General features: G+C 46.9%; 1 protein-coding gene across 4 annotated transcripts in view; it reads left to right on the forward strand.

Annotated features, from left to right (window-relative positions):
* The window catches only part of pde5ab (phosphodiesterase 5A, cGMP-specific, b), a 216,616-nt gene extending 209,042 nt beyond the window's left edge, over nucleotides 1–7,574 (forward strand). For all 4 annotated transcript variants that reach the window (XM_085962982.1, XM_085962974.1, XM_085962965.1 and 1 more), the window contains one exon: nucleotides 945–7,574. In XM_085962982.1, coding sequence (XP_085819108.1) covers nucleotides 945–1,058 — 114 coding nt within the window. In that variant the 3' untranslated portion in view covers nucleotides 1,059–7,574. The remainder of the gene's footprint in view (nucleotides 1–944) is intronic.
* Nucleotides 7,575–19,942: the final 12,368 nt, after the last annotated feature.

Genomic DNA, 19,942 nt, shown 5'->3' on the forward strand with positions numbered 1-19,942 from the left:
CATAAGCCTTGGCTCTTGCCATCCATTCTCTTGACTTGGATAAGTGGGATGTGTCCCTACAGAGCGAGAGCATATACAGTACTCCATATCAGGCAAACAGAAATTTCTCAGTGGCTCAGTTTGGAGAATCTTAAGCATGGTGATGGTTTTCCATGCATGTGAGACATCAGGCTGACCAAAAAGTAGCTTAATATTAAATAGAACTAAAGATATGTGGAGTTTATCTTGTTGAGAAATCTAGGTGATAGGTCAAGCCCACAGTGTCGGATTCTACCACTTGCATAGAGTAAGATTGAAGGTGACTTATAATCAATATGTAGCAATTAAGCCAAATTATTAAACCAAAGTTGGATTGTAAAAACGTGTCCATTTAGGAGGAAGAGCAGACTGACAAAGGTAAATAATTTCACAATTTTGAAATTCTGGGAAAAACTAGGCGACTATGACATAAGTCTTGATTTCAAAACAGTGGCTTAAAGAATCTGTGAACAGTAACAACAGTCACAGAATATTTTTCCCACAGTATTTAAAAAAATGTTAAATGTATACTTTAATTTTCCACATGAGATAATGCCACCATTAAGCCAAGGCTGATACCTAAATTTTATGAAAAATAAAATGTCCCCCATTTGACAGTCAGCAGTGGTTGCAGGGAAAGATCTCAGATACTCAACAACTGTGACAGTGAGGGAGTTAGAAGAAATTATTGTAATCATGTCCAGAAAAGTATTTTGTACCTCTCTCATGTCCAGCATTCAGTGATATTTTTAAGCAATCATCCAAATCCAAATACCAAGTGTATGTACTGGGTCAAATTTAGATATTCGGCAGTTAACCTGATATGTAAATAATTGTGCAAAATCATTTCTACGTTTAATAGGAGTTAGTGTACATTGCCAATTTGTGACATTTATATAACTTCCTTTTTTACCTGCCCCTTCTAGGCCCTGGCAAGGATATCTGAAGCTTGCCTCCCATTGCTTGAAGGCTGCAGGAATAATAGAAAGAACTGGGAAATGCTAACCACACAAAAACTGATGAATGGGGAAAAGAAGTGACATATAAATCATGGTGTTTGACCTGGCAACCTATCGAGAAAACAGGCCACTCATTTTTTTTGGTGAATTTGGAGCTCACAAGCTAGCTTTTCTGTCAATTGTCTATAAAAGGGTAGTAAACATTTTTAGTACTTCAGTAAAACAAGAGCCATTAACTCCTAACTGGTGGGGTTGTTTTCCACGCCCACTTTGACAAGCTCTTATTTCCAGTTTAATTGTCATCACTTCCACAGATCATAAGACAACCTCGACCTTGCTGAATGTATCTGCTGTTTGTTAATGGCAGTCGGGGAAGGAAAAAGACAACCAGGTCCTGCAGCTTAAAGGCTCCAATGGTTTCATGTCCCCTGATCTTTTCATGTAGCAGACATGTTATTAATGCTTATAGTTTTTTTTTAACGTGTAGGTCAAATATAAATGCATTGGTCAATAATTATTCAAAAATACACCATGATAACCTGACACATTTTTGCACAATGTTTTATCATTTTCTAACTAAATCTGGCTCATACAAGCACAGTTCTTTCAATAGTTTGATTATCAAATTGTTTTTGCACATGTATGTATAATTCCTGTGGAGAGTTTTCACTGCATATCCTGAATATGCAAAATTTCTTGGACACATACTTTCAGAGAATGAAAGAAAGGGTTGGCCTGGGATGTGTGTTATTCCTGGATAAAAGCAGCTTTTCTTTTTAGCCAATCCACACACTAGGAAGACTTATATAGGTTCCACTGAACACATTTAGATTTTGTTTATTTAAAAATAGCAAGGTTAGGCTACACAAAAATGAGGTTTGTCGTTTAATCTTGCACAACAAGGGACGGTAGCAGTCTGATCTTGTAAGGGTGAGTCTGCCACATTTTACAGCATTGTCAGTACATTTTTATATGGAATAGCATGTTTTAAATTTCACAGTATGTGTGTTTCAGTGTATTGATGATAGGAATACAAGGCAATAGCAGGAGACCATAAACAATTTATTTTGGTGATTTTTGTATATGGTAGCCAGTGGACATTGCAGGAGATGTTTTTGCACAGTTTCTGAACTATAATTAGTTCTAAATGCTAATTTATGACAGAAGTAGCAGTGGTTATAGTGTAACTTCATTAATCCTGTGCTCGCAGAGTGACCCTACTAACCACCAGCTTTGGTACTGCATTGTCATAGTGTGCCATTGTCCTTTATATCATCAGGGTATAGTTTGGAAAGTTAGATTACCTACATTGTAGGGTCTTCATTTGTTTTATTGTAAGGCTGTACATACTGCAGAAGTTAGTCCAGTTTGTCAATGAAAATTAATCATAAGGCCTAGTCTCTTTAAGACATGTGACATCATCATATTGGGTCAGTTCCCATATAATTTTCTCAATCCATAATGCATAAAGCCACCTTTCCTGGTTAGTGTTTTTCTTTCCAGGGGAGGTAAAAGATATTGTTAAATTTCAAAACCTGCGGGAGGGAGGAAGAGGCACGAATTAAATGGATTCTTGTTATGTGGCGCACTCTTTCATTTAAAGAATGAAGAGGACAATACAAGGCAGTCGTCATTACAGCATCCTTCACATACCAAAGCAGTCTGACTTACTAGTACCGAGGAAGAAGGACTTCTTAGTTTAGATGAAGCACCTAGAATGAGAATAGATCTACCAAAATGTAGAGAATACCATGGTTGCTCCAAGTAGTAGCTCTGCAAATGCTGTTTAAGGTGGCAGCTCATTAATGGTAGACCAAGATGTCAAAATCCTGGTGATTTTTTTCCCATTCATAATATAGTGTTATCTATTGTATATGGAGGATACTGTAATGAAGGTATTGCTAGAACATGGATACTATAGTATTGAGCTTAGATGTATAACATGGGAACTGAGTTCACAGCTATGGTTTATAACCTAGATGGCCCCATGGCTGTTTTCAAGTGTACCATTCAGCCAAGGTCAGGAAGTAGCAGCGCTGGACAGGTTTTCTTGATTATGTTTAAACACTGGTGGGTGAATAATAAGTATCTAGAAATTTAATTAACGATGACAACCTCATTAACTATACCAAGAAATTCAAGGCAACTTGAATGTTGTGACAGGTCCTTCAACTGACCCACTGTTTTCAGTTCCCCTATTCCATGCAGGTGAAGCTAACTTATGTTATTTGATCGCAGTTCAGTTGTTACTTAAACTGCTTCCATGCTTTTCTGGTCCTTTGCAGCCTTCTCAAATCATTACTAAGGGACAGCTGATTCCCAAATCATCGCTGAGAGGCAGAGAACTCTCTGTTGCAGGTGCTATTCTGAAGGGGGAGGTTGGCTAGAAACATTGGAATGCCTCATGAGGGCATCTTCAGTTGAGCCAGACTTTATTTTCAAACATTGTGATCAAATAGTTGTGCAGTTTTAAAGCTGTAGCACACAAAAAAGTTGCTCCGCTAAGCAAAATGTAGATATTTATTTTCATAAACTATTATCATACTATATCAAGTTATCAAACAGTTGTATGGTTTCTGCATTACCTGGGCACTACAGCGATATCAGTACCTGACAGAATTTTCTGTAACATCAGTGGCAAACCATTCAGACTTGTATTGCTATGTCATAAACTTAGCAATAAAATAGAATGTTGTTTAATTATTTATTTTATTACACTAGCTTGCTTACAAGTATTGTAAATTCAAAATTTCAACTTAGAATTATGGTGCATTGGGTTAGCACAGTTCTCCCATCTCTGTGGCCTAGAATGTTAGGTTGAAGGTTTCATCTGTCTTTTAGTTGTAACATGACCATGGGTCTATAGCATGAGATTGCTCCTAATTTACCATTAAACTGGCGTTCTCCCTCAACAAGGCCACAGGGATTACCAACATGGAAATGGCAAAGTCACAGCATTAGGTAGTACTCTCCTAAAGTTGGGGTTATGGCACATTGTTAGGATAGATTAGAAAGAGCTTAATTTTACAGCTGGTTGTGCTCTACCTGACATAGGAGTGCTTAATGTCAACATTGGATGCCTGAAATGGGAAAGTGTTCCATTCTCCAGTAATAGCATCCCTTGCCTTCACCAAAAATGTAAAGGCCCACTTTAGATTACCTACAAAATACATGGACTTGGAAACAATGTGAGGCTCCATGAACATCTCCATCCTCAACCATGGTGGAGCCCAGCACATGAGTGCAAGAGACAACACTGAAATGTTTGCAAGTGTCTTCTGCTAAAAGTGCCGAGTGGATGGTTCTACTCAGTCTCCTCCCGAGGTCCCCAACATCAGCCAATGATATTAAGCAGCAGCTGAGTGCACTGGTCATAGTAAAGTTTATGGTTCCTAATATCATCCTAGCTGTAGTGCTGAAGACCTGCACACCACAGCTAGATACCCATGCCAAGCTGTTCCAGTACAGCTATGACACAGGCATCTACCTGACAAAGTGGAAGATTGCCTAGGTATGTCCTATCCACAAAAAAAGGATAAATCTAACTTGGCCAATTACCAACCTATCAGCCGCCTCCCAATCATCAGTAAAGTGATGGAAGGAGTCACCAATAGTGCTGTCAAAAGTCAAAAACCTGCTCACCGACTTTCATTTAGTGTTCGTGCAGAACCACTTGGTTCCAGACCTCATTAATAATAGCCAGGGCCCAGATTTGGATGCAAGAGATAAATGTGAGAAGAGAGGTGAGAGCAGCTGATCTCAACATCAGGGCAGCATTTCAGCGAGTATAACATCAAGGATCCCTAGTGAAACAGGTCAATGGGGGTGAAAGGGAAAATTTACCAGTGGCTAGAGTTATACCTGACAGAAAGGAAGATAGTCGTGGTTGTCGGAGACCAGTCATCACAAACTGTAGGAGTTCCTCAGATAAGCATCTTTGGCCCAACCATCCTCTGTCATAAAGGATGGGGTGGGGATGCTCACTGATTTTCAGCTCCGTTCACAACGCCTCTATAATGAAGCAGCCCATGCGAGCCTACAGCAGGACATGGACAACATCCAGGCTTGGGCTGACAAGTGGTAAGGAACAGTCATATCACATAAGTGTGAGACAGTGACTATTCCAACAAGAACAGTCCCAACCCCATCTCCCTGACCATCAACAGCACCACCATTGCTGAGTTCCCCATCAACATCTTGGGAGTCACCATTAACAGAAGCAGTCAAAGCAAAATGTGACTCCAAGAGCAGGGTAGAGGTTGGGTACTCAGGAGTGGCTCACCTTCTGATGCCCCAAATCCTCTCTAATACCTACAAGGCTCAAGTCAGGAGTGTGATAGAAAACTCACCGCTCGCCTGAATGGGTGCAGTTGCAACACACGAACCATTGACACCATCTAGGTTATAGCAGTTTGCATGACGGAGCCTATGCTACTGAACACAATAACCACCCCTCCATCACCACACACTGTGGCTAAGGTATGTACGATGTACAGGCTGTACTACAGCAACTTACCAAGGTTAATTCAACAGCACCTCCCTCCCCCGCCAACTCTATCACCAAAAAAGATGAGCAGCAATGTCATGGGAACACCATCACCTCCAAATTCCCCTCCAAGTCACACACCATCTTAACGTATATCACAGTTATTTCATTGTTGCTAGGTCAGTATCCTAGAAGTCTTTACCTAATACCATCATGGGAGCACCATCACCACTAGGACTGCAGTGGTTCAAGGAGAAGGCCCACCATCATCATCTCAGAGCAGCTAGGGATGGGCAATAAATTCTTGCAAGCGATACCCATATCCCAAGAACAAATTGAAAAAAACCCTAAATTGTACCTAGAAGGCTTCTGAGGTATGGTTCTTTTGTATTTGGTAAAAAAAACACAACTCACAAAGATAACTTACCATTGCCAGTGAGATACCCTGCATATAATCTTCCTGTTCCTTCCCCACCCCCACCCCCACCCTTCACTTCTTTTGTTGTCTTCCTTGAATATTCAACACTGAAAGGTTGAACAAGCGACTAACATGTGAGACTAGTGGTGTCACAGCAGTGTCTTAAAGTTCTCTTGGGTAGCCAGGTGGGTAATGGCATTTCCAGCTGTAGCAGTGAGCCATATAGGTTAGAAAATTCTAGTTTTGATTCCTGCTTTATGTTAAGTTGGCTCAGGCAGCAGTTGTGTTTCACTGTTGGTTTTAGTGCCCTTTAGCAAGGGAGAAGAAAAAGTAGGCCATTGTTCTTATTCCAGATTGCTACTCAGTGGCCCCTATTAGAAAGTGAGCACATGTGGATGTCAGATGACGATAGTATACAGCTTAGCTTTGAGTCCTTCCATAGTCACAAAATCTGCTGACCTTCATCACACATGATGAACAACCGTTAGGGTGAGGTACCAAAGGATTGCCAGCACCTGTGGAACTGCATCCCAGTAAAGGTCATGGAGAGAAAATGGGGATAGAATTATAAATTGCACTAGGGACAAGTAATGTTCAAATAAGGGAACCAAATAGACCTGATTATTGTTGGAGTGAAAAACAGAATACCTTCATAGCCATGTTCATTTAAGTTTGCCATAGATGAATGTGGTAAGGGATAAAGGCTACAAAAATGCACAGGCCTTCCAATGAACTGCTGTAGTTACATGGGTATACAGCAGAAGGCTCAGAAAATAGGCTGGGGCTTAGAGATGCCAGATCTCATAGTTTACTGGGAGTTTCCATGAAATCTTGGCTGAGGTGGAATAGTCCTTGCACCCCTGTGTCAGAGGGAGTGGGGTTGAAGGCGAAGACTTCCTTCGCTGGGAGTTGCTGCTTCCCAGTTGCAGTGGGATGAGGCATACCAGAAGTGGACCCCACCTGGCTGTGGCAGGAGTTCAGTACCGGGAAGCAGTCCAGAGCCCTGAAGGAAAGGTAGATAAAAACAAAAGATTTTGTTTATCCCCTTTGGTGAGGGGGCCAACAGGGATAAAAAGTCAGGCCTAGATGACAGCAGGTGCTGGTGTTTCTGGCCTTTGTGGATTGGTGGGTATCCATAGGTGTGTGGGCACCGACCAGCCCCATGACAATTGGGGGCCCTCTTACTGATCCCACATACAGTGGCAGGTCAGCACTTGAGGCCACGCGGTCCATGTGGGATAACATCCCATGCAATTTCAGGGCCAATATGTTCAAAAATAACCACCTGAGGGTTGATTTAAAAACTCAGCCCTAATATAGTAGTCAAGCTGGAGTGTCAGCCACGATTGGCATTAAACATTGAGTGATGTGAAATGTATGTCCTAACCTCTGTGTAGGCAGACTACTCAAGCATCAAGACTTAATATTAATATATCAATCATAGTTTTAGGTACATTCCTTTGAGGCCACATGGATGAGAGTTTTTTTAAAGAACCAGCTTGAAGGTGTTTGCACATTTTTGATGAAATGCTGTGATGTTTGCCATTTAGCAACCACAATAGAAATTATTATCGATAACGAAATGTTATACGTGTTTTATACTTCACGGTTTGTGCAGCCTTTTTCCTAATGTACAAAGATATGATACTATTGGAAGGGTCACGTGCATAATAAAGATTGCAGAAGCATTTAATACTGATCTCATTCCATTTTTCTGATTTTATCGTTTTGTTTGTAGTGTTTTTTTTAAAGAGACACTTTGTCTAAGATCAATTTAACAAAATATAATAGATACTTGGGGGGAAAAATTCGGTAACACCCATTTTGGGGCGCTAATATCGGCCAGGTGCAAAGTTTAGCGCCCAATGCTAATTATCGCCTCCGACTGCAAAATTCCCCTCTATCGCCCCTGGAGGTGATTTGAGCGTTAAATCAGGCGCTACACACCTCTCTTAAGGCGCAAACGTCAGGGAGCAAGGCGCTACTTCAGAACGCTACCGAAGCTCAGGCGATGCCAATTACCATGGAAGCCAGACAGACTGGCGCCGTCCAGTTCTTAAAGGGGAGGGGCCATCTTGCTGGCCAGCCACTCCCTGCTCATTGCAGCCTTGTAACTCAGCCTGGAGAGACCTCAAAAGCAATTGTGTTGGAAGCATTGATGCATAGGCCCAGGGAAAGAGCTCGGCGCTTAGGAACCTCAGAAGTGGTGCTGAGGGCCAAAACTCCTTAGGACAATGTTAAAACCAAAAATTCTGCCAACAAGAAAAGGCAGGAAGCGCCTGCCTTTAAATAGCGCTCCCCCAGCCCCTTCCCAACTTGAAAATGTTTCCCTCTACCTGTCGTTCCTAGCGGCAGGTGCCAAGGCAGGGGGCGCGACTCAATATCCAGTCCAGGGCGTTGCACGCTTGATTGATGTCACAATCTGCGGGCGCAGGAGATCGTGATAGTAGTGTTTAGTGCCATTGCAAAATGACTGGTCAATTTTGCGAGCAGTGCTAAAATCGCCGCGCTCGTGCGCTAAGTTCCTAGCGCCTCGTTAGCGCCCCCGGAGGCGCTAACCAACCGAATTTTTCCCCCTTGGAAAGTTTACATTAATACAATCAATGGAATAAAGCCAGAGTGATTTAAAGTGTTATTGGAACCCCAAGTTTATTGCCTCAGAATGAGTGCAGATTATTTGTTTTTCATAATGTACTGGTTGATCTCCCATGATAGGCACAGCAACACTGCTGTATTCTGGGAATTATAGTGCAGTGACACTGGTGCATTCTAGGAGTTGTAGTCCTCTATCTGTTGAGCCTTCCAAGTTAGCTGCAACAACTTGCATTTATACAGCGCCTTAAACACAGAGGCCTCGGAATTCATCAAGCGGCAATCCCTGCAGTTAAGCTGGGATCGCACCTGCCGGAGCCCTCCAATACTGACCCCCTGCTGAGGTTTATGGGGTTTAGTGGGTGGGGAATCTCATTTTCATTGGGCAGATGGGCACAGATGCCATGTTGGACAAATTTTGTCATTTGCCTGCCCTATGCCAGCATAAATTTCGCTAGCCACCTGCCCCAGGGGTGTAACCGGTTTCTGCGGTGGCCAATTTCCTATGGCCCCTGCCGCAATCGCCAATTATTGTAAGTGGTTTTGCCCCGCCCGTAGCGAGCACGCAAACCCCGTTACTACAAGTTCTGGATGATAGGGATTACTGAAGACAGATTTGAACATGGACAGTGATTTCGGGCTCACCCGTACAGTGTTTATTAAGGTCAACAAAAACCACTCCACTCACATACAGTACGAGCAGTGTGAACACAACAGTACAGTTTAAAACAGTACAACCCTGACTTGTCCAACAAGCCCCTGCCATGCTGACTTACCACGGCCAAAAAAACACCCTCCCGTGAACTAAACTATCACAGGACCCTTCCAACGCTAAACCCCCTCTGGTTTGGTAGGAACATACAGGCACCCCTTCACACAGCTAAGTGATCTTGTGGGTGTGTAGGCTTGGCAATGCTCACCTAGATTGCCCCTTTTATCTTGCTTGCAGCTTCCTCCCGTACGTCTTGGCTACCTGGTTCTGTACCGGCCTTGCGGCATGCGAGTCCCAGCCTTAGTCGATGTTCGTCTCGGTTGGAAGAGCAAGGCTCAGCTCTTCTTGATGTTACGTTGTGTGGAGGGCAGGAGAGAGAGAGAGAGAGCTATCCAAACTGCTCTTTTTATACCCCTCCAATACACAAACTGTTGCCTGTGGTTTTAATGGACACATGGCCTGGGGGAATGGGTTTTCGATCTCTTGAATGGTTTGAAATGGTTTTTGATCTCTTTTCGATCTTCCAGCCGATTAACTTAACGAGTTCATCTTGACTAGAACAATGGTCGTCAGCCTTGTTAATCAAGACTTGGGAGTGGGCCTCTCGGGCCATTGTTCCCAGGACAGTTTGTTTCCATACGAATGAGTCACCTCCAACTTGAGTGGGTTTTACACTGCTCCCCCCTCCCAGTTTTTAATAGGGGTTAAAAATCCAAAATCCATAAAGTCTGCGTCGACTGCTACAGGCCTCCCATTGATATTTCAACTTTTCCCAAACAGAAATATCATCAAAAGTTCAGTCGTTTTCCTCTGCGGGAAGTGCACTGTATATCCCAACCAAACCGTACATCAACTCTTACCCCAGGGTCCTGTATCTCACACTTTATGCAACAAATCACTTCACAGTTACAGGTGTATATACAAACAGACAGTCAACTCCGGGTTATTCTTTAATCAAAGCTTGCCACCGGTTTCGGAGTGTTTTACTTCGCTTTCTGCATGATAACCGGAGAAGGTAAAACACTAACACACATTGAACTACTACAATCACATGAGAAATCACACAAATCCATGGGGGAATCTCGATATTCAGACCAATGTCCCACCATGACGGAGAAACCAATTCTTTTATCTCATTCCCCATTTCCCTGTTCCATTGCTCAGGGGTATAGAAATGCTTTTGGGAGAGTTCAACTTCCTTTACTAATTTAGTGAGGTGTTCAGGCAGAGGAGGAATTTCATACCCGAACCGCGTTACGTATTGCTGCAGGTCCTGTACCGTGTCATTCACCGTGAGGTGTACCATGGTGGGCTCTGGAATGGGAATGATGCGCTCTTGAGCCACCTGAACTTCTGTGCGGGGTTTGAAGCAGAAAGTCTTATTGGTGACCGGCACCAAGTGTCGTTGTGTACCCGGTACTGGTCCACGCTTGTCGTGACGCAGTACGTCCCTCTGCCCGCATATTCTACCTGGGGTGGAACGTGGCTTTGGGCCATCACCTCCATGGTGCAATTAATGGGCTCCGCACCTTCTGATTCAAACCCGCACACCGGCTGATTAAACGCATTCAAATGCTGGGGACACAACACCACGTGCGCGCCCCTGCTCTGGCATCCATTGATATTTCAACTTTCCGGTCATGGCGTTCTCCCACTTTACAACAAATGGTGGGGCCCCATGATGTCGCATGTGCACCCCGTCCCTTAGGACGTCAATATTCTCTACTTGGTATACCGGCGATGGCCGTGGTGACCCGCCCATTACTGGCATCCGGAGTACAATCCCCATTACAGTATGGTTGGACTGGCCACAGTCAACTGGGACCAGGTATGCCTCTGAGGCCAGTTGGAGTTGGCATGGGCTCATTAAATTTTTGTACGGGCTGAGCGCAGTGAGGTGCCGATTGCTGACCCACGAAGGAACGCGACCTTGCTGTAGGTCCTCCAAATTACTGCGCCCTTCGTTCAGCAGCCACGCACCGTACAACACACATGCATCATTTTTCGCTGCCTGTGCCGAGGCATTCTGATCCTCCCTGATCAAACTATTGATCGTCTGAGCGTGCGCCTCCAGCTCGGCTATGACTTCCTTTAAATCTATCGTCATAGCCTGATCCTCCCGTAATCTGACCCCTCTAGCTCGTTACCCTCCCACAGTATCTTTCGCAGCTAGTCCCTTAAGGTGTTGACCTGCGTCTGCAACTGTGCATCGTCCATACTGTTGATAATGGACGTGCCCGTGCTGAAGGCTGTAGCCGCATCATTAAATACCCCCCGTCTATATCTCCCTGAACCAACGTGATGGTTTACAGTTAAATCGTACAGACTTTCCCGATTCATGTCCCCGTAACTTAATTCCTAAAATTGTCGGAACATTTCCTTCAACAGGGCCTCATATAATTTTTCCGTTTCTACCGGACACCACAGGGGCAGCTGTACCCGGGTTAAATTTAGAATGACCGACGTGACTTCGTAGTGAATGTCTTGGTACAAGATCTTGCCAGTCGGGACTAACACAAACCCATTCCTCGGTCCCGGTGTGGTGGCAGGGCAACTAATCTGTGTTTCCTGTACCGGTGGGGCTGTGGGCAGGGGCTTCCTCTCGTGTGCTACTAGCTCTGTGGCATTTACTGTGTTGGGAGGGTCTGGGATCACGCAGGAGTCCCTACTCTGATCCCATCCGATCCCGGAATCCTGCCACCGCCACAAGAAGGCAATCGACACACCTGCCGGGCAGACCTGTTCCGACCCCCACATACACACGTAAATTCCCTGTTCCTCTTTCCATCATTTATTCCAGCACATTTCTACTCCCCCCCTTGCCCCCGTAACCTGTCGGTATGTATCGTCCCCCAGTTTTTCCCAGTCTGTGGATCTGTTACCCTTGGCCTGGCCCAACTTCCTTAACCACCACCACCGTCCCAAGGGAATGTGTCCCTCACATCTTAGACAGACGCATTTCCCCTCGGTCACCCTAACCCGTGTGGCTGTGACCTGCAGTTTGGGACACGGTATGGAAGCTTCTCCATACGTGAAACCCTCGCTGCCGGAGTACCGATTCGATTTCAATCCCAGCCACCCTGGCCACCTTCCCTCACGGAAGTAAGTGGCCATCCCGTCCGTGTCCCCTGTCCTACCCCCCTGTATCACAATAGGCCCGTTCCGTCCTGTGCAGCCGTAGAGGAAGGACACCTCGGTGTCTCCTCTTTCCATGCTGCAGTTCCGATCATCATTAGGAATAGAAGTACGATATCCATATCCCTTTGTTCCTCCGATCTCCTTTGGTTCCCTAGCAAAACAAAAGCAAAACAGTTCCGCTCTGTGAGAGGGTTTTCCTCCACGGATCTGGTTTTGGTTATTTACAAGATAATTACAGTATTCCCATTTAAGACCTCTCCCATCTTGTGGCTCGTGGTCGGCGAGTAGGGAGGCATCAACGGCACCCTAGGCCGTGGGACCTGACTGCTCCTCCTTACCGCCCTGTCCTCCGGGTCATCATCGTCCCACGCCATGGGAGGAAGACCCGCGTCCATCAGGCTCATGACTGTGCCCTGGTGCCTCTTGACCTTTGTTTTCCCCTCCTCGGGGTTAAACAACTTGCACTGGTTTACATGAAACCATTTCGTGCATTTCGGGAGTTTTACTGCATATGCCATGGGGCTCGCTTTATCCACGATATTATACGGCCCTATATACAGCGGCTCAAACACCCCTACTCGGGCAAAATTACAGACCATTACCTGGTCTCCCACCTCCCACTCGTGGGTTCTCTGGGGTTCTAACAGCAGCCGATTTTTCTGGTGCTGGCTCCCCAGGTTACTGGCTGCTTGCCAGTGAATCTGTTTTAAAGTCTCGTACAGATTCTGGACAAACCTGTCCCGTTTTACCTCCCTGACCTGCGCTTCGGTGAGGACCGGTGCCAACACATGGGTTGGGGTGCGCATAATCCTCCCGGGCATCAGCTCGTGTGGGGACTACCCTGTGCTTCTGGAGGGGCTGGCCTGGACACCCATTAAGACTAGAGGCAAGACCTCGTCCCATCTCTGCAGGAACGGGCTTATCTCCTTCCTCAGTCTTTCTTACAGTGTCCGGTTCATGTGCTCCACAATCCCCGATGACTGGGGGTTGTGAGCCACATGCCACTTCCCTTATATTCCCAAGAGTTTTAAGGTGACCTGCATCGCCTGCCCCGTGAAATGGCTCCCTTGGTCGGACTCCATGACCTGTGGCAGCCCCCACCGGGAGAACACTTCCCTCACCAGGATTCTAGCTGTTGCTAGTGCTAGTGCCGTGGCTGCTCGGCAGGGGAAGGCTTCCACCCACTTGGAGAATACGTCCACCAGGACTAAACAGTACTTGCTGCCTGCTTTAGTGCTGGGCAGTGGTCCAATGCAATCGACCTGCAGGGACCGCCACGGCCCCTCTACCCTCCTGGTGTGTCTTATGGGGGCTTTCCTGCGCTGCGGATCCGGGTTATTGGCTGTGCACACCAAACAGTGCGCACAGAAACCTCAGACATCCTCCCTGAGCTGGGGCCACCACCCTGCCTCCTCTACCCTTTGCCAGGTAGTTTCCGGCCCTGGGTGTCCCGCTCCCGGGCACCCATGGGCCGACTGGAGGAACTCCTCTCAGTGCTGCACTGGGACTACCCACCGATCCCCTTTGAAAAGCATCCACTCTTTGATACTAATGTCCGCTGCCCCGAATGGACCTTCTATGGACTCCCCATTCTCTCTCTTTACAAGGACGGCCTTAAGGACGGGATCCTAGGCTTGGACCTGCTTTAAGTCCAGGGCCAAAGTTACCCCGTGTGTCTCCCTTGTCCCGGATTGTGGCTACTGGACCTGCTTTGTACTGATCCCAGAATACTCCTACCCTGGCCCCCTGTTTGGCCAGATCGTCTGCCTTTTGGTTGCCCTCCCACTTGGGCTCTGTCTTTGAATGGGCTTCAACTTTGTGAATATAGTGATCTCCCCAAGTGCCTGTGGCCTCCAAAATTTTACCTAGCAGCGGTGCTGTTGCTAGGGTCTTCCCATCTGCGGACTTGAATCCGCGCCTGGCCCAGATTGCCAAGTATTCCGTGCATGAGTTGCACGTGAACATAGAGTCTGAGCAAATGGTGTAGGGGGTGGGGAACTCGTCGGGGTGGGTGACCACGTACGCCACTGCCGCCAGTTGGGGAGTTTAATGGCCTTCGCTATTGTAAAGTCTGTGGGTTGTGCAGTTAATAAATACACAGACTTCAGAAGTAACAAACAAAACAGGTCTTTACTATTCGAAGGTCCGGGCGAATCTGCCCCAGCAATCCTGCTACAACACTTATATACTGGTGTGGTCACTATCGGTATTACAGTATACAGAAGCCAAACAAATAGTGCCACACCTAAAGTAGTTCCCTTAAAGGTAGACGGTTACATTCAATAGTTCCCTTAAAGATAGACGGGTACATACACTACAATCCTCCCTTTTTAGCTTATTACTTACAGAGTCCCCGTTAAACATACATATCTTCAACTTCCTATAAAACAAATTACAGATATAATCTCGGTGGAGTCAATGTCATATAAAACAATTTACAAATATAATCTCGGTGGAAACAGTTCACAGGTTCAGTCTCTGCGGAAACAGTTCATAGATTCAGTCTCTGATCTTGACTCGTTCCGAACAACATTTCTTTGGTGTAGCCGGATTACCTGGCTAGCGTGACTCCTCCATAGCCTTTTTCTTGACGTAACAGCTTGAACCTTCGTCCTGTTGAACCAGCAGTGCGGACTTTTACAACCAACTGGCTGTCTTGACATTTTCCAGTTTTTCAACTAATTTAGCTCCTTTCATAAGGTCCCGCCTGGAATGGTAGAAGTGCTAATATTTTAGACAGTTATTATCTTCTGCTTCTTCTTTTTCTTTTCTGCCTTTTTGAAACTCTCGGAGCTCCTTTCTCGGCTGCCAGCTGTAGCGCCACCAACTCTCTATGTTCCTTAGACCTTAAGTGCTTCCTCCGGATTTCAGCACTTTGAGAGTTTTCATCACAAGCTGGGCAGACCACATCCTCGTAATATTCAGTGTCACTCAACAGGTCATGGTAATATTCGGGTTCGTCCTGAGTTAGGTCAGCGAGAGAGACTTCTTCTTCCTCCTCACCCATCTGGACGTTAGCTGACGGTGGTTCCTTCCCTAAACATCTTTCTTGAAAAGCCTTCTTCATGCATTCATATTCATCCCGCTCTTCCTGGGTTATCTGCCATTCCTTCACGACGGACCTCATTTGTGAGTTCAATACCTTCCTTTCCATCGGTAATTGCGTTATCAGGCTATTTAACCCTTCTACTGAAGTAACGGTTTCCACATTCTTCTGTTCACCTTGACGTGATTCAACGTACTTTTGGCATCCTTGTAAAATTTGTGTTGCCACCTCAGCTATCTCCGTGACCTTTGAGAGCTCCGAGCTCGTTCCCCCTGAAGATTGAAGCTCGTGTTCAGATTGTTCCCCTTGCAGAGTCTTGTCCTTCAGCATATGAAGGAGTTGGCTGACCGTTAACTCTTCCCTGGGAACACGGTGGATCAGAGTCTTCTCCATTTCCTCCACCTCTTTCTCCAATACTTCCACCTTACGTTCCTCTTGAACTTTGGCTTTCAGCGCTCGGAAAAGTTGCACCCTGATGCTCTCTAGTTCATGTTCAGGGACCATTCTTACAGTGTCCTGTTCTTCCACTGAAAGGATTCCCAGTTGAATCTGTTCTTCAAGTTGTTGAACCTCGGTCATTGCCGCCTCATATTTGTCTTGGGTGTCCTTCAATGTTTTTATAAGTTCTTGGACATCCTGTCTTTCATGCTCTGCCATGAATTTCACCTCTAATTTCTTATCTATGGATGGAGCTCCTACCGATGAGTCTGTCTTGGCCTTGAGCTCATCAAGAATTTCCTGCAGCCTTTGGACTTCTTGCTCATGTTCAACCTTTAGTTGTTCATATGCTTCTACTGAAACTAGCTTTTCGGAGGCTGCCGAGTTAACCCCCTCCAGAATTGTAGCCTGGGCCTGTTCATACTGTTCTTTCAACTTCTCACACTCTGCTTGTAAGGAGTCGTAGAGAAGAACTGGAATAAAATCCTGGCTCCCTGAAGATTCCTCTTCCTTTGGTTCATTCTGTAAATATTCTAGTTCCTGAACAGCATCAGGGGAATGTGATTGGTATTTGACCACGATGGCTCTATGGTCGCTCTCTGCTTGAGCTAGCTGTCTCTGTAGTCTTTCCAGGTTCTCCCATTCGGTGTCCCAGAACCTTTCCATATTTTTCATCTCTTGTACGAGACGGTCACTCAACTGTTCCAATTGTTGTCGTACTTTGACATAAGTTTGCGTCCGAGCTCGGTGTTCTTCCGTCATGGATGAATCCTTTGCTTGAACAGGCTCAGAATTCTCTGTCAACCTGGAGTTCTGCTCTGCAGCTTTATTCTTCTTGGTACCATAAGTCCTTCTGCATGTCTTCGTTTTCTTTCCCATCGTCGGCAAGTCCCTTTTAGCCTTGTCTTCCATATTCGACTTGGTCTTATCATCATCCATTTCAGAATCTGAGCTAATAGCTTGCACCGAGTCCTCCCTCATTATGGCTTTTAGGTAATGCCATTCCATGTCTATTTTCTTAATCCACGCCCGCCCTAGAAGTGGTGGTCCTCCCTCAGGTAATACGTACAAGTTCATTCTTGGGTGTTCTTTACCCCTATCTCTCACCTTGACTCTTATTTTCCCCACGGGGTATACGTTATGCCCCGTGTATGTCTGTAATACGAACTTGGTATTTCTTAAAGGTATGTGAGAGAATAGCCGGTGGTAGTCCCTTCGGTTGATGACTGATAGAGCTGATCCAGTGTCCAGCTCCATTCTTACTTGGACTCCAGCTATTTTTAGTATGATCCAGATGGCCTGTAGATCCGTTTCTTTACCCACATTGTGGATTCTCAGCCTACCCAGCTCCTGGTTGTTTGGGTCTGAGTCTGAATTCTGTTCATCTGAACTCTTCTCAGCCACCTTGTGTACCTTGTTGTACTTTTCTTGTGGTGGCTTCCTTTGATTATTGGTCTTTTTCCCGGACCGGCATACCTTCGCGATGTGACCCAGTTTGCCACATTTCCGACACTCTTGGTTCTTAAACCAGCATTGATTCTGGTCATGCGTTGTCTTCCCACAACGGTAGCATTTTGTTGTGCTTGAAGTAATTTGGTCCACCCCGAGTGCCGCCGCCTTTAGTTGCATTTCCGCCGTTCCTTTCGCTGCGGCTTCGTGCGATGCAGCTATAAGGACAGCCCTGTCCAGTGTGAGGTCGTTCTCTTCCAGTAGTCGCTTCTGTGTCCCTTCTTTGGACAATCCGCATACGAACTTGTCCCGCAGCGCTTCTGTCAGATTCCCTCCGAACTGGCAGTATTTCGCTAGCCTACGCAGTTCGACCAAGTATTCCGCATTGCTTTCGTCTTTCTTCTGCGTTCTTGCGTAGAATTTGAATCGTTCAGCCAGCATCAGCGGTGTGGGGTTCAAGTGGTCCTTCAGCACAGCCACAATCTCTTCGAAGGTCTGATCCGCTGGTTTATTTGGTGCTATTAGATGCTTCAAGAGCCCGTATGTTTTTGCCCCCATCGAGTTTAGCAATGTTATCGCCTTGTCGTCTTCCTCTATTTTGTTGGCTTCGCAATAGATCTCTATGCGTTCCACGTGCGTGGCCCAGTCTTCTATTTCAGAATTAAAGTCGTTAATATTCCCTCGCTTAGGCATTTTTCTTCCCTTGGGAGCAGCACCAGTATTTCTTTAAGTATTCTTATTTATTTGTTTGTTTCTAAGATGGCGGTTTTCCCGCGAAATCGGCGGTTTTCCGCTCTTTCCTTCTCTCCCCGCCCACTTCAATGGCGGTATGTCAATCAAGATGGCGGTTTTCCCGCGAAAATGGCGGTTTCCCGCTCTTCCTTTCTCGCCCCGCCCACTTCAATGGCGGTTTCCCGCTTCTGGCGTCTTCTCCGCCTAATGGCGGCTTCCCGCGTTTCTTCCCGGTGGAAGGGGTACGCTTCCCCCACAGCGGACAGGTTCAGCCGCTGGCTGGCTTCCGCACAGCTCCCCTTACTCGGCTATGTCTTTTCCTCCCGCCCGCACGGCTCTACCGGCGCTGGGTACACCCCGTTAACGGAGGACAGTTCAGCCGCTGGACTGGCTCTCGCGCAGTCTCTCTCTCCGTACCCGGCTCTGTCGCTCTCTCACCCGCACGTTCGGTGCTACCGGCCCTGGGTACCCCGTTGGTGGAGAACAGTTCAGCCGCTGGACTGGCTCTCGCGCAGTCTCTCACCCCGTTTTCGGCTGTGTCTCTCACCCACTCCCGCACGTTCGGTTTTGCCGGCTCTGAGTACCCCGTTGGTGGAGAACAGCTCAGCCGCTGGACTGGCTCCTCGCAGTCTCTCTCTCCGCACCCGGCTCTCACCCGCACGGTTCCCGTTCGCCTCCCCAGCCCTCTCGCAGACCGGTGTTTCCCTCCCCGGCTGCGGCTGGGTTTCTCCTCCCGCGCCTACTCGCAGGCTCAGCGCTTCGTGGCTGCGGTCGCTGCCCGGATTTTTCCCGCCGATCACGGTCCGGCTGTCACCCGACGCCGTTGGACCCGACTTTTGGCCGGCACAGCTCCCCCTCGACCGAGGTCGAGTGCTCTGCCCTTATCCTCCGGATATTCTCTACACCTTCCCCTACTCACAGTCTCTTCGGCCGCCTTGTTCCCTGCTGATCGGCTCACTCCGCACCGTGGTAGAAGGGTAGTCAGTGCCTGTTGCAGACGGAAGCTTTTGTTGCTAAAGTCTTCCACCTTTCTCCTGCTGCAGCCTCGTGTTTTCTTCCAGCAGCACGACGAGGGCGGTTGCCTCTCTTCGACGCTCTTCTTGCTTTGGTAATCTTGCCCCAGGGTACGATCGGACTCGTCGCCACTGTAAAGTCTGTGGGTTGTGCAGTTAATAAATACACAGACTTCAGAAATAACAAACAAAACAGGTCTTTACTATTCGAAGGTCCGGGCGAATCTGCCCCAGCAATCCTGCTACAACACTTATATACTGGTGTGGTCACTATCGGTATTACAGTATACAGAAGCCAAACAAATAGTGCCACACCTAAAGTAGTTCCCTTAAAGGTAGACGGTTACATTCAATAGTTCCCTTAAAGATAGACGGGTACATACACTACAGCTATTTTAGCCGTAGGGTCATAGATTCCGCACCCGGTGAGACGCTCCCCCTTCACAACCAAACTGGACCCATCTATATAGATGTCCCGGCCCGTCGGGTGTATCCCGGCCCGGAATCCTTCATCTACATCCCACACCCCTTCTACCGTACACGTGTGGGCCGTCCCTGGGTAAATCATGTTGGCTGCTTGCTTTGGCTCAGTCAACCCCTGCACTCTCAAGTTCTCACCCTCGCTACACCCGTTGATCCCCCCTACCTGCTCGAACTCCCAAAAGTGAAGTGCGGGGGTCACCGTCCTGTTTTAGTTTGGGCAACTCTGCTACCATGGCTTGCAACTGCGGGGTGGTGAATGGAACCACGTAATCGCTCTGCAGCAGGCCCGGTTCACCATTTGGTGTGGGTGGACCGTACTTATGCTGCCGCAGAGGATACATTGGTCTTGGTGGCGCTTCCAGCGCCAGTAGGACTTCCCTGTCCTGAAACTTTTCCTCTGCTTCCTGACCCTCCTCGTCCCACTCCACCTGGATTTCCCCTGGTGCCATTAAACAGAA

Source organism: Somniosus microcephalus, chromosome 2, assembly GCF_052327205.1.
Source record: "Somniosus microcephalus isolate GS21.2 chromosome 2, FLI_Smic_1.0, whole genome shotgun sequence".
Lineage (NCBI taxonomy): Eukaryota > Metazoa > Chordata > Chondrichthyes > Squaliformes > Somniosidae > Somniosus > Somniosus microcephalus.